Here is a 14,226-nt window from a genome sequence, read left to right on the forward strand (position 1 = left end):
TCCATAATATTTGGGGGAGGGGGGCACAACAATACAATTCTGCTTAGGGCACCCATTTGTCCTCTGTAGATTACTTAAATATTAAGTAATAAAGAGGGGAAAAGAAACACATTACCAGTGATAAGCAAAAAATACTTGCAGTATCTCCGAGTGCTTGAAGTATCCGAAAGTTTACAGACGATCACAGTTATGGGTTTTTCTTTTTTTCTCAACATTATTACTGTTTGATTATTCCTGATGACATCATAGACAGCGGCAGCTTTAATAGGCTGCATTCACACTAATGCACAGATCTATTTCAACATATCAGATGTTTCGTCCTGTCCTTAAGACATAACTGACTGTGTTTACATGAATTTCTTATCATAAAGTATTTGGAGATGCGAGTGCTTTTAATCTCTCACACGGAGTTGCGCACAGCGACAAGCGCGCTTCAGAACGAACACACGCAAAGCACACTTGAGCGTCTCTCAGTACATGAGTTTCATGTATCCAATGTGTACTGTGTTCCAAACAGCATAGACAATGCCTTCGTCGAGCATATCTAACATAAAACACTGAAGAAAGCACACACTGTCAAGCAATGCACATGTTTCTCACAGGCATATCCTGTGCAGTGAAGCCCACAATTGTCTCTAGCGCACATTCTACATACGGAAAAAAAAACAAAGCTCAGAATCGTTGAACAGAGAATCGCGATCCATTTTTTTTTTTCAAGCACATGTTGCATGCTTGACTTTAACTGCACTGTATAAGCTGCTTTGGTATAAGTAATATAATTAGCAGAACATTTCAGATGATTAAACAATGCAACTTATGTTCCAGAAAATACAGTAAATAGACACCGAAATGGCTTAATGTTGGCCTGTAATTTGGCCATAGTTTTTGTTCGTTTTAGCCATCAGACATTGTAGACTCTAGGTGCGTTTCCATTACAGATTTGCGCAAAACTTTGGCAATATTTTATAAATGTCGATAAAAAAGTATTGCGAAATGACGGCGTTTCCATTAACCAATGTTATCCGACTAAAACGTAACCTTTTGCTTCTCGCGATAAGTCATGGCAACGGATTTTGGTGGGATTTTGGCTATATTTATTCAAAGGAGACATATGCGTGTATCTTTACAGAAGCAGCAAAGAGAGCCGCTTCAGAAACGTGCGTGGCGCGGCTGGAATAAACCATAGACTGTATTTAGAAAGATCACTGCTACACATTTCCAACCAGTCAGAGGCCATTTATTGTAAAATGCACGTATTGATTTCATTTTGTAGCACCAAAAAAAAAGACAAAACAAGTCCTTTCAACCGTCTTTCTGTGAAGAAGAGAACTGTTGCATAGTAAGCGGATATTATGGGGGTTCATTTTTGTCTGGGAGTCAGTAGGCGCGTTTCCATTACAGATTTGCGCAAAACTTTGGCGATATTTTATAAATGTCGATACAAAAGTATTGCGAAATGACGGCGTTTCCATTAACCAATGTTATCCGACTAAAACGTAACCTTTTGCTTCTCGCGATAAGTCATGGCAACGGATTTTGGTGGGATTTTGACGGATTTTGGCTATATTTAGCCATTTGGCGTATGCGTGTATCTTTAGAGAAGCAGCACAGAGAGCCGCTTCAGAAACATGCGTGGCGCGGCTGGATTCTGCAATAAACATGACCATAGTGGCCGCAATCAGCTTCAGTGGCCGTTATCAGAGCCACACTGCACCACAGACGTGTGCAGTTTAAATTGTCTAAGCATTTGGCCGTATCAGAGCCACACTGCACCGCAGACGTGTGCAGTGTAAATTGTCTAAGCATTAATGGTAGGGAAAGTCCATTATACTGGATAGCGGCCACGTATGATGTGTTTCTTGGAGGTTATAGTGCATTGAAGAATGATCATATGACTTTTTACATATGCCATGTGACCTGTAAATGCGAAAAAGCCGTTTCCATTGCAGTTTTGCAAATTATTCCTTTTTCGCATTGCCTGCAATTTTTTTTTAACATTTTGCGATATATGGGCGTTTTTGCGAAATTGACGTGTTTCCATTAGGCGTATTTTCAATTCGCAATTTCAATTTGCGCAATTTGAAGGGTAATGGAAACACGCCTAGTGTGTAAATGACTTATTAAACAGTATAGATGTCTTCTGCGATTGTAAGTCCACAACTCACAGTCAGCAAGCTCAAAACTACAGTGTCCTAGTTTTAGCGTGTCACTCACTTGCGTTGTATAATTTGCTTTGAATAACAGTTGAGTTTTTATGCTGGGGATTGAGCTGGATCAGTCCCCTATACTCAAACTGATCTCTCAGTAATATCCCACAGCAGAAATCATGCTGTGTTTAGATCAGAGGGCTTCGTCCAGCAGAGAGACTTGCTTAGAAATAGCATCATAGACTACACAAATGGCCCATATAAGGGAAAATTATACCCCCATAACACTTAAAATCTCAACAGGCTGAGTAGAAATGCTTTGATTTCTGTCTTTTTTTGGACACACTTCATGGACTTCAAAAAGTTGTACAGAAAATGGCATAGTCTGCTGCACCAACTAGTGCGAGGAAAGACATGCTCTTAAAGTATTTTACGTTTCAGACTCCCTGCTGTGTACATCATATCATTACTGAACACGAGCTCACAGAGAGAAACCCAAAAATTACTCCCAAATTCTTCATCTCCTCTGGACAATCAAGATTTGCCTTTCTTGAACTCAATTTGGCTTGTTTTGTGGCTTCTCTGTGAAGTCCCGGTGTTTGGTGGAGACACCAGCAATGGTTTGTGTGAAAGGACAGAGGCTCATTGTTCTGGAGCTGTTAGGAGGGCAGCTTTGTTCGTGACCCTGTCCAAATGCGCTCAGTATCAGACCCACCAGGGATTCCCTGACATTTAAGTGCTGTACAGAGGTTTTTCTGCTGAAATTGGATGGTATGGTGTCTTGGTAATCCTGTATCCTTATCTGAACAGTTAGTCAAATTAGTTGGTCTTAAAGGGTTAGTTGCCTCAAAAACTTAAATTCTGTCATCTTTTACTCAATCTCATGTCATTCCAAACCTACATACTTGTTTTTGCAAAATGCTAAAGAAGATATTTGAAGAATGTTGAGGTCCAAACAACATAGGATTTTTCAGAGTGTCGTCTTTGAGCAGAAGAAAGAAAATCATACAGGTTTGGAACAGACTATTCGGCAGAACGCAGTGGAAAAGAACAGATCACAAGGATCATTTACTAGTATTTTTAAGTTAAAACGTCTTTAAAAACACTCGAGACCATTTTAGTTTGAATTGAATTTGGATGGAATGTTTTAAAGAACGTGATCACACCTGTTCTAACTTAACGTCCTTAAAGAGATCATTTGCTTGAAGCACACATAATGCGGTATGTGCCAAATTAAACAGAAATGGATGACTGAATCACGTGATAAATCAGACACCTGAATTCCAATTAAATTCCAGTCTGCATTGCTAACATTTGGTGAACATCATTGAGATGCATGTAGCTAAAGCTCTCGAGGTTCAAAATGATCCATATGCTTCACTTTCAGTAAAATATGGCAATTTGTTGGTCTGGTGTCCTCCCATGAGGAAGACACATGGAATGAGATTCATTCATCTCTTATAATCTTTATTTTCCTTCTGAGGAGACATTGGATTCAGAATGGAGTGTTTCTTGGAAATCCTGCATTTTTGTCTCTGCAGAATAAAGCTGAAGTTAAACTGGAGAATAAAGTTTACCTCCATTCACAGAGCAGTTTCTCTGTAGAGTCATAACTCTGTCATCACATTCCTCTCCATTCCCAAAAGTACTCATTCATTAGCTGCCATCGTTCAAAAAATCTACATAAAACGTTCAATGAATCAGCGAAAAGCGAAAGTGTATAATAGTTTTTAGAACATGTAAAACTTCATAAATAGATGTTTTTATTGTAGCTAATGTTTTTTTGGGGTGGATTTGTGTGCTTGCTGGTTTTTGAGTCCACCGGAAGCCTCAGACATCCTTTCATGAGTAGTGAGTGTGTAAAAAGTCTCTGTATTTTTACTCATCTCTCTGGAGACAGGGTATATACAGGAATCATGGAGTTACATTTAATACCTTTTAAGACCTTTTTTAAGACTCTTTCCATACATTTTAAGACCTCATTGCCACTCCATGTTTTAACCGGTTACATTGGCGACACTTTAACTTACACGGCAAAATAAAGCTCTCCGAACTAACGGGACAATGAGTTCACACGGTATATTCAAAAGATGTATTTGTCACATCAACTCTTATAACTGTCTGCAAACCATAGCTGTTTTGTGGAACACTTCTCATGACAAACATCTGACCGATCAGACAGTTTACCTGTGATTACGGAGTGCTTGATTTGATGAATAAACTACACAGAACCCCACTATTCGGACAAATATACATAATGAAAAGATGATACAAAATTTAATACCTTGCAAAATGGCATTTAAGACTTTTTAATACTTATTAAGGGCCTTAATTTTCTCTAAATTGATTTATCTATTTTTAATACTTTTTAAGACCCCACGGACACCCTGGGAGAAAGATGAACTCTGTCCTATGGTCCACATCTCCCAGCATTCGCTGGGACTGATATCTGTTTCCTGGCTACAATATTACTGTCTTTGCTGTATTTTGGATTAAATAAATGCAGCCTTGCCCTTGGTGAGCAGAAGAGACAGAACAACTCAACACACAAAACCGTTTCTGCCAAGCATCATTTGAATAATCCAGCTGAGCAGTGATGGTTTCAGCATTAAAGTAAACGTTCCTGTTGCCAGCAGAATCATTGGCCCTGTGAAGTGTGTTTAGGTTGACTGTGTTCCACTGAAAGCATGAAGGCTTTCATTGAGCTTTGACTTATAAGGGTTAACTGCATCGGCCTGAACCCCCCCTCTGCAGAAAATGTGCGGAATGTTCCCCTTTCCTGTGGGACGGGGTCTGTCTGTCTGTTGAGGTAAAAAGCCAAAAACAGTCTGGATTGGGACAGGAAGTCCTCACCGTGGGCTGGAAAACAGCAGCGAGTGTCTGAACTGCACATTTTGCAAAGTGCTGACACTTTCTTAATGTGTTTACTGCGTGTGTTCATTGGATTCAATAAACCTTTCCGTCGTGTGCTTTAACTTTAGCCCCTGATTTATTTTCAAACTTATAAACATGTATCAGATTCAGTTATAACATTGTTAGGTATTTCTCTGAGGTTTTTGCTGAAGGTTTAAGTGAGAACAGTGAGCAATTAAGGTTGTGACAGTGAGTGTGTTTACATCTGCAGTCTTCTGTGATTATGCTTAAGCCGAAATCATGTAAGGTCATGGAATAGCCTTGTGTCCTTTTATTGGGAAAAGGTAATAAACAAAAAATCCAGTCAACACCTCATTACGAGGGTTATTATAGTTAACTAAAACTAGTTTACTTATATGTGTGTGTAAAGACAAACATTTTATTTCAGCTTGAACTTATTTTTAGTTTAAGTTGATGTACTAAAATAAATTTATAAAAACTATATAGACATTACATAAATGAATAACATTTTATTTCAGCTAGTGGCTAGGCTTGCCGCGATAGACGGTGTTGACGGTGATACCGTTGTTACTAATAAACTTAGCATTTTTTCAACCTTCAGTACACAGTTGACTCTTGCCTGAGTGTAGTTTATTATTATTAACTTAGCGTTTCTTATTTATTTGGTTATATATTATACGTTTACTTATTTCCAGTTTTGTATAGGCTACCTATTTAAACTTTATGAAAGTTATTTGTTATTTTATATTAGGCATAGCCTGCCCTATAGCATGGTGTATTTTTATTCGTTTTGTTAATAAAAGTTCAATGTTTTATATATAGGCTAAAGTGAGTTTGACGTTGTATTTTGTTGTTGCATTCAAGCAATTGACGCCGAATTGACGCTAATTCGAAAGTGAAAGTAAAATGCGCATGGTGCTTTTAAGCTATTTAAAAGTGAAGGAAAGCGAGGAAAAGAGGGAAAATTCAAACAAACTAAAAACGAACAATTGCTTTACACCAAATTGCCGCTATTTGAAAGTGAAAGTAAAATGCGCATGCCGATTTTGCAAGCTATTTAAAAGCGGAGGAAAAGAGGAAATGCCCCTGCCCTCACAGTGATAACCGGTATTATCGGTGTTGTCACACGTCGATTAACCGGTGGGAAAATTTCCTCACCGTCACAACCCTACTAGTGGCCAATGCAACCTTTCTCATGTTTTAGTTTATAAGTACTAAAATAACTAAAACGAATTATTAATATTACACTATATAGACATATTATTAAAAAATAATAATTATAAAAAAAACTACAAATAGCAAAAACGTGCAACAAAATTACTAAGATTTTATTTTTATATTTCCTGTTTTCACTTTAATTTTAAAGTTTAATTCAAAATATTAACAAAAACGAAAATAGTATATCAATGATACTAAAATAACACTGGTGCACAATAAGTTCATTATATCAAATGATTAATTTATATGTTAGTACATAGTACACTTAATATAAAGTGGCTCCAGTGTAACTTACATTTAAGATTTTTGTTCTCATGCGCAGATGCCCATCTCTACTAATAGAGTCACGTTGACATGAGAGGAAGCATGTCACACACAAAATGTGTATCTGTTGGTTGTGTGTTGTTTGGCAGCATGTGAACATGGTGTTCCTCCTCAGATCCTGCAGGCGCTGGGAAAGTCTTACCACCCAGGCTGCTTCCGCTGCGCCATCTGCAGTGAGAGTCTGGATGGAGTGCCTTTCACTGTGGACACAGAGAACAAGATCTACTGTGTGAAGGACTATCACAGGTGAGTTTGTGTGGAGCTGCAGGTCCGTGGCCAGTCACAATTCTTGATTATACGTTTAAGTGTGTTTATTCATTGATGGTTTGATCCGACCTCTTTTTATGTCCAGAAGACTTTTAAGTTCATAAGACTACACTGGCTGTGCCGTGTGTTTGTTTTTATGTGCAGACCACAAGCATAACTCTACAAAAAGAAGTGTTTTCCTGGTATCATTTTTGCCGTACATTGTCTTTTTGAACAAATGGTTTATTTTGCTGTCACTGGAGATTTTGCAGTGGCCTTGTGTTTTCAATCATCTAAACTGCCTAAAATTAGAATTATTGTGAATTTTAACCTTCACTTTCAGATATCATCATATTTTTGTAATAACTTTAAAAGTGAACACAATAAACTACACTCAGGCAAGAGTCAACGGTGTACTGAAGGTTGAAAAAAGTAACTGAATGACTGAACTTTGCTCTCAGGGCAAGAGCAAATAGTTCATATCTGTTGTTACTATATATCAAGGGTTTCTTTGTAGCCAAGACTTTGCTTTTTTTGTGCCTATTGAAGTTGACTTTCCTAATTAATCTACCCTGGGAAATACTGATTCAAGTTTAAAGTGTGACAACTAGCCCAGCTACTCCCCTAGTTAGTAATAAAGTTCATGTAATGATGGCATTTCCTTATTTTAACACTGCTTTTTATTCAAGAACTTTAAACTGACCAAAACTGCAAAAAGGATGACCATATACACTTTGTCCAGATATTATTATTATAGCCCACTGTTGATGGCTGCGCTCCATAAAAATCATGACTTAAGGTCTGCATGCACTGGAAATTGTGACGTATGTATCCGAGTGTAACAACTCCTCGAACAAGAAAAAAATGAAGGGCAAGATTTTGTCCATTGGAAATTAATTGACTGTTGTTTGCTAATTGCTGTGTTTCATATAAATCATAATCTTTAATCAAAATTGATGTGCACCAATAAGTCATGTACAGTATAATAAATACGGCATTCCATTAAAAAATAAGAATTGTCCGTTTTTATTTTATGGTGACTTTTGGCTGGCAAAGCAAAGATTAACTGCAGATGTATAAAATGAGCTGTATATTTCCTTCAGTTGATGGTAGATGTGTGCTATGTGGTGTTCAGCATTCTCCATAATTTCTTCCACAGGCATTTTCCTAGCAGTAGCTTGATGTAATGGCATTTTATTGTGAGTTTTATTGGTGTAGAGGGTGTGTGTGCAAATTCTTCTCATGCATCCTTTGCCTTGAGCAGTGAACTGAGCGATGATTACTGTTGTTCCAAAACCCCAGACAGACAGTCAGGTGGTGACCATATGGAGATGAAATCAAACAGTGCTTTCCCACTCTGTCCTTCTGGGATTGGGCTATTCACAGGCTATTCGAAGAGCCAGCAGATCTGCAGTCTAGTCCAGTGCCTTTCTTCCCCTCTTCTCAATCGACCTTTCACTTCCAAGTCATAGAGTGGCTCAAAAAGTATTTGGGCACACCTGTAAATGATATTTTGTTATCTAACGCAATGACAATCAGACAAAGCAAACGAAAAAAGAAGCACTTTGCAAGCAAATATTTAACAAAAATGGGTTTTAAATAACAAATAGACGATTTATGAGAGAGTAGTTGCATTATTCACTTAACCGTTTTGTGCAAAAATACGAATTAATTTCACAACTTTGTATTCCTTTGAAATGGAGAATGGTTCATTCTGCTTTGGCTTTGTTTGAAATCATTTTAGTTGAGAGAGCAAAATCAGTCTGCCAAAAAGAAAGTAACTGGAAAAATTGTTTCTAAAATAGAACTCACTTAGTATTAACTTGTTTATTGAACTGTTGTATACATGCAATGCCACACTTGAAATTGTGCTGTTGGATCTGAATGTAAATATTGATTTTAAGAACAACAGCATTAAAAGCATTTACTATTGGCTATATAAACCCCATAACCAATTCACCAGTTGGCTAACATTTATTGCAAAAACGGTTAGTTCTGAGAAAAGATCTAACATCATTTGTTTGAAGAAGACTGTTTTTTTGGTATTTTATGTAATGTAATGGCATTCACACATTTTAAGTGTGGCTAAAGTGCCCCTAAGTATGCTATTGTACTCTGGATAAAGAGTCATGCTGATATGACTTTAATTGAAAAAACCATTTAGTGGATGATCTGTGTGATTAGTATTCTTTCTCTTTTCATCTTCAGAGTTCTTGCACCTAAATGTGCAGCATGTAATCAGCCGATCCTGCCCTCTGAGGTAAGACACCAATTCAGCCTGAACTCCATAAACTCTCTTCATACAGAAACAAATCTCATTTGACTGTACCCCAGGACCCCAGAAAATCACTTGGAGTCTGAAATTTAGTCAAGCCGTATTCTCAGCCTGTGTCATAGAATCAGCTTTCTCTGTATTAGAGCCTCGTGTCACAGCACTGCCGATGTCAATTGAGATGGTCATTTGTTATTTGTCCCATAACAAGCAAAAAGACATCATAAGGCTAGATAGCCATATGATGTCTTTTTGCTTGTTATGGGACAAATGAACCAATCAGAGCATGGGAATGTTCTACTGAGAAGACCTTTGCTTAAACTATGTAGAACATCTAGGTCATTCCAGAACAGTTAAACCTTCTTTAGGCCTGTTACTGAATGTAATTCTGTTAGCACTGATGAAGGAGTGATTACTACTAAGTTAGGGCATGTGTAATTTGTTAAAGCCCCCCCCCGTCTATAATTAGAGACGACCCGCGAGGCATGCTGCTCTCCAACACCAGCAAGAGCTCCGTTATCTTGCACCTGCATGGAGGCTCTTATGAGAAACTCTACAGGAATTCCTCTTCTCTGATCACAGCCGAGTGTACTGTAACATTAACACTGCTCACAGCTGAACCATCGCTTTACCCAGAAAAGATCAGAAAGCAAAAAGGAATGGTTCACTCAAAAATGAGGTGACTTTTTTCATAAAACAACAGTTCATAGTGACAGTGACTAAATAATGACAGAATATTTATTTCTGGAAAAGCAACAATAAACATTAACCAACCCAGGCTCATGGGAAATATGTGACTCTGCCTACATTTCTGCAAAACTCCAAAAACGCACCTGCATTATACATTAAATTCACTACAATTTCCAGCTGAAATGAACACTAGAGGCAGTAAAACGCCAACAACCTTTATTCCTTTACACACAAATGTTGATAACAAGGGCAGATAATTGATTAATGAAGACTGCATGGTTCACAATATTGCACAATACTATATTATGACCTCAAAACACTTTTACCAAATTGCATGATTTACCATGATACCTTGTTTTCTCCCATAGGAATCAGATGAAACCATTCGAGTTGTTTCCATGGACAAGGACTACCACGTGGAGTGTTATCACTGTGAGGTGAGCTTAACTTTGGAGATGACGATAGTAATAGTCAACACTCAACGGTGTCATCTGTGCTGATTTCTTGTTCTTCTCAATGGTTAATGCAAGTAAAGAAACCTTGTTGTTGAAAAACAAATCACCACTTCCCCTTGAGGCCTTGCATGCCTTGACATGTGATGTTAATAAAGATCTGCTCATGTCTTAGAACTGAGGAACATGATTTTGAAGAGTCATGTGAGTGTGAATCTCTTCCCACAGGACTGTCATGTGGAGCTGAATGACGAGGAGGGTCACCGCTGCTATCCTCTGGATGGACACCTGCTCTGTCACGCGTGTCACCTCAAACACACAGACCCTGCCGCCTCACCGTCTACAGCACACAACTACCACAGTCAGTTTTAAACATCTGCCACCCCCTAGTGGGTGTTTAGAGACATCAAAGATGCTCAGATATTGAAAAATCACAACTGAGATTGAGATTACAAACTGTGTGACACATTATTATTATTATATATTGTATTTTGTCTGAATTATTTACTTTACGGTTTTGTTGTTTTTGAGATTTGCATTTATTCATATTTTATTAGTTTGGATACAAAAGAAAATAGTTGAGCCTTGCTTGTATAATTCAAATGTTGTAAACAATGAGCCACTGGCTTATGCAAAAATACTGCTACAGATTTTTGCAAGTAGCGCAACCATTACATATATTGTTACAAAACTGAATTTCTCAAATGGCACCCTAATAGTGTATAAACATTTATTTAATTAAAACTGTGCTCCGTAATTGTTTTGATGGTCCTGTGCTGGTCAATATGGCAAAAAAGTTTTTTGGTTTTTTTGGTGATGTTATTGCAGACATGCCTAATACACAGTCAGCCACGATTTATTACACAACTGAAATTATCCAATAACAAGAATCTTTTTTTAATGAGGAAAAAATGACAGTGCACCTTTAACAGACCAAATAAACAGACATGCCTATTTATGAATGTATATGTATTATTATAAGCCCCCAGTTGCATGAACATTAGGTAGTAAGCTTTTAATTTTGTCTAATGCTATTTCCTTTTAACTGACAAACATGAACATTAATTGTTTAAATCCAAAAGCTAATGCAGATATTTGTGCGAGTGTACTGACTTAAGGTCAGTTTGATTTCAAATGACAGATCATCATTATTTATTTTATAAAAGTGTGAGTTTTATTATTCAGTCATGCAATCAAGTGCATTTTCACAATTCACAAGGCTGTTATTTCAGACCTAGAGCTTCTGTTAAAGGGGTCATATGATGCTGCTAAAAAGAACATTATTTTGTGTATTTGGTGTAATGAAATGTGTTTATGCGGTTTAAAGTAAAAAAAAAACACATTATTTTCCACATACTGTACATTATTGTTTCTCCTCTATGCCCCGCCTTTTTGAAACGCGTCGATTTTTACAAAACGGAAGACCAAACAAAGTGGTTTCGCTTTCACAACGAAGCACACAGCGTCTTCACGACATGGCTGCAGTGTCAACAATACTACAGCGAGAATAAAAGTTACTCCTTCTTTCTTTGCGTGAACATTTGGGCGGTGTTATGCAAATCTTCCCACATAGTGAGGTAGGTATGTGGGGGCGTGTTCGAACGAGCCGTTTTAGGTAGGTGTGGCTAACTCTTAACTTTTATAAAGAATATCTCTTTGGATTTGAGACTTTAGTCTTTGCAACTTTACAGATCTTCTTTATGCACCAAGAGCTTGTAACACTCTAAAGAGAAGGGAAAAAATGAAATCGCATCATATGACCCCTTTAAAGTCCTTCATTGTTTGTACATTTTGTTCAATCAAGATTTGGTACAATATAACGTTTGTTTGCCAAGTTTGGTGAATCGGATCAAAAGCTATTCTTGAGAAATTCACAAATGTAACTCCAGCTTAGCTCAACTATATATTGTTTAAAGGTAATTATTGGAAATACTTAGTCAATTATTTATACGCCTGTTGTTTCGATTGTTTTCACAGGTTAAGCGGTTGATTGTGTACACTGCCTTATGCTCTCAGATCTCCCTCAGTATTACTTATTTATCCATCTGCTCCTATTAAAAATTAGGATGTGATTCATTTAATTATTTGATTTATTTGTTTTCTCAGAAGGATATACCTTTATTCCATATATTATCACCCTCTTGCCACATAAAATATTGCAAATATATATATATTTTTTTAACCTATAGTAGACTGATCCAGAACAGCAAAGTGTTACAAATGAACTGAATTGCTGATTATTTCTAGTAATTTACTACATGTTTAAAGCAATTTACATTTCACTTAAATGGACACATCCAAATGGTGATGCAGAGCCATAACACAAACAATGAAATAAGTAAATCCTACACACACACACACAAAAAACATTAGTGAGAATATTTACATACAACCTACTTTTTTTTAATGCAGAGGCTCCTCCACAGTTATACTGAGCTTCGCAGGTAAGATTCTGAGAGGGAAATCTGTACAGCTGCTATAGAGAAATGGATAGACTGCTTCTGTAAATGTGCTGGTGAAAGTGCACAGATGTTTGTTTGTAAGAGGATCAGAGAATGAAATATTTCCTCCGTCCCAGTCCAGCTGCACTCTGATCACCTTCAATCGATTATCAACATCTAAATGCTTGCGGGTCGTCAGTGGTGACTGTGTAGTGTACTGATCAGCCATATAACGCACACGCCACACTCCAGAGTCAAAGAAAACTTCTCCTTTTCTCTGGTTTAGATGCTGTGGTTACTCCAACAGACCAGCATGTGTTGTTTTGGACCTCCACATCCCAGAGGTGTGTTCCAGAGTTAAAGCCCACTGAACCCAACACACAGTGATAATAGTCAAATCTCTCTGGATTTTCTGGATACTGTTGTCCATCAGCGCTGAATTTGACATGGGTCAGATCATCAGTCAGGAACAGCAAAGGATATGCAGTGTTGGGGTCCAGTGTGACCGGAGCTGATAAGAATCATCACAAGACAAAGCTTGACTATTATTAGGCCTCATTGATGGTGGAGACACACCGATCTCAAAGCACACAGATAACCTCTAGACTTAATTAAGAATCAAATTCATCTTACATATTAATGTTGTGTTTGTTAGCATTTAAATTTAAAGTTCGATAATTTCAACATATTACTAATAATTGATTAATTTAAATAACTGATACTGCATTCTTCTTGGAAATTTGCTGAGGCCCCTACTGGACCCCGGTTGAGAATCACAGCACTTGACCAATAAACTTAATATATCTAGAGCGCCGTTTCAATAATTTATCTACTAACCCTTAAAATCTTAGGTCTGACAGTAAAATATGTAATGATAAAATATTTGTCATAAATTCATTTGAGCATTTGAATTGATTAAAGATGATAGAAAAAAAATAGCCAATGTGCAACTGAAACAGCCTTTTATTTGATTTTGTACATTTTATTGTACTATCTTTATTGTAACTTTTCTGATGTTAGCGGGCATGTTTACACAAATCTACATAATTATTTAGGTGTGTATTTTAAAAAAGTTTTAAATTTTCTTTTAAGTTAAATCATTTTTGTAATATTAGAAGGATGCACATTTATTCCATCACCCGCTCACTAAATAAAATATTGTAAATATAGTTGTTTACCTAAAGTAGACTAACCCAGAACAGGTTTGCACCATGCAAGTGGTACAAATGAACTGAATTGATGATTATTTCAAGTAATTTACTTTACTTAATAATGCTTGAAACAACTCATATTTGACCTAAACTGACACTTTACGTCCAAGTGAAAAAACACACACACACACACACATAAATTTTGCACCAAAAAGCACATTATAAGTGAATTCATTCCGATTGATGAATCTGAATGTAGTGTTTACATGAACGCTAAAGAAAGTGATCGGGTTGATGTGCGTGTTTATATGTCACAAGCTTCAAATCGGAATTGATTTTTTTTTACATGCGCACACTGCACAAATATAGAGTTTCTCACTGTTTGCACATAATAACCACTCTCCTACACGG

At 37.1% G+C, this 14,226-nt stretch overlaps 1 protein-coding gene across 1 annotated transcript in view; it reads left to right on the forward strand.

Moving 5' to 3' along the window:
* The window catches only part of limd1a (LIM domains containing 1a), a 23,424-nt gene extending 9,951 nt beyond the window's left edge, over positions 1–13,473 (forward strand). Inside the window, exons 3-8 of the mRNA XM_016544140.1 lie at positions 4,784–4,791; positions 6,679–6,809; positions 9,018–9,069; positions 10,140–10,208; positions 10,452–10,584; positions 12,951–13,473. Coding sequence (XP_016399626.1) covers positions 4,784–4,791; positions 6,679–6,809; positions 9,018–9,069; positions 10,140–10,208; positions 10,452–10,584; positions 12,951–13,051 — 494 coding nt within the window. The 3' untranslated portion in view covers positions 13,052–13,473. The remainder of the gene's footprint in view (positions 1–4,783; positions 4,792–6,678; positions 6,810–9,017; positions 9,070–10,139; positions 10,209–10,451; positions 10,585–12,950) is intronic.
* The last annotated feature ends 753 nt before the right edge of the window (positions 13,474–14,226 follow it).

This window comes from Sinocyclocheilus rhinocerous, unplaced genomic scaffold, assembly GCF_001515625.1.
Source record: "Sinocyclocheilus rhinocerous isolate Xijiao unplaced genomic scaffold, SAMN03320098_v1.1 scaffold369, whole genome shotgun sequence".
NCBI lineage: Eukaryota > Metazoa > Chordata > Actinopteri > Cypriniformes > Cyprinidae > Sinocyclocheilus > Sinocyclocheilus rhinocerous.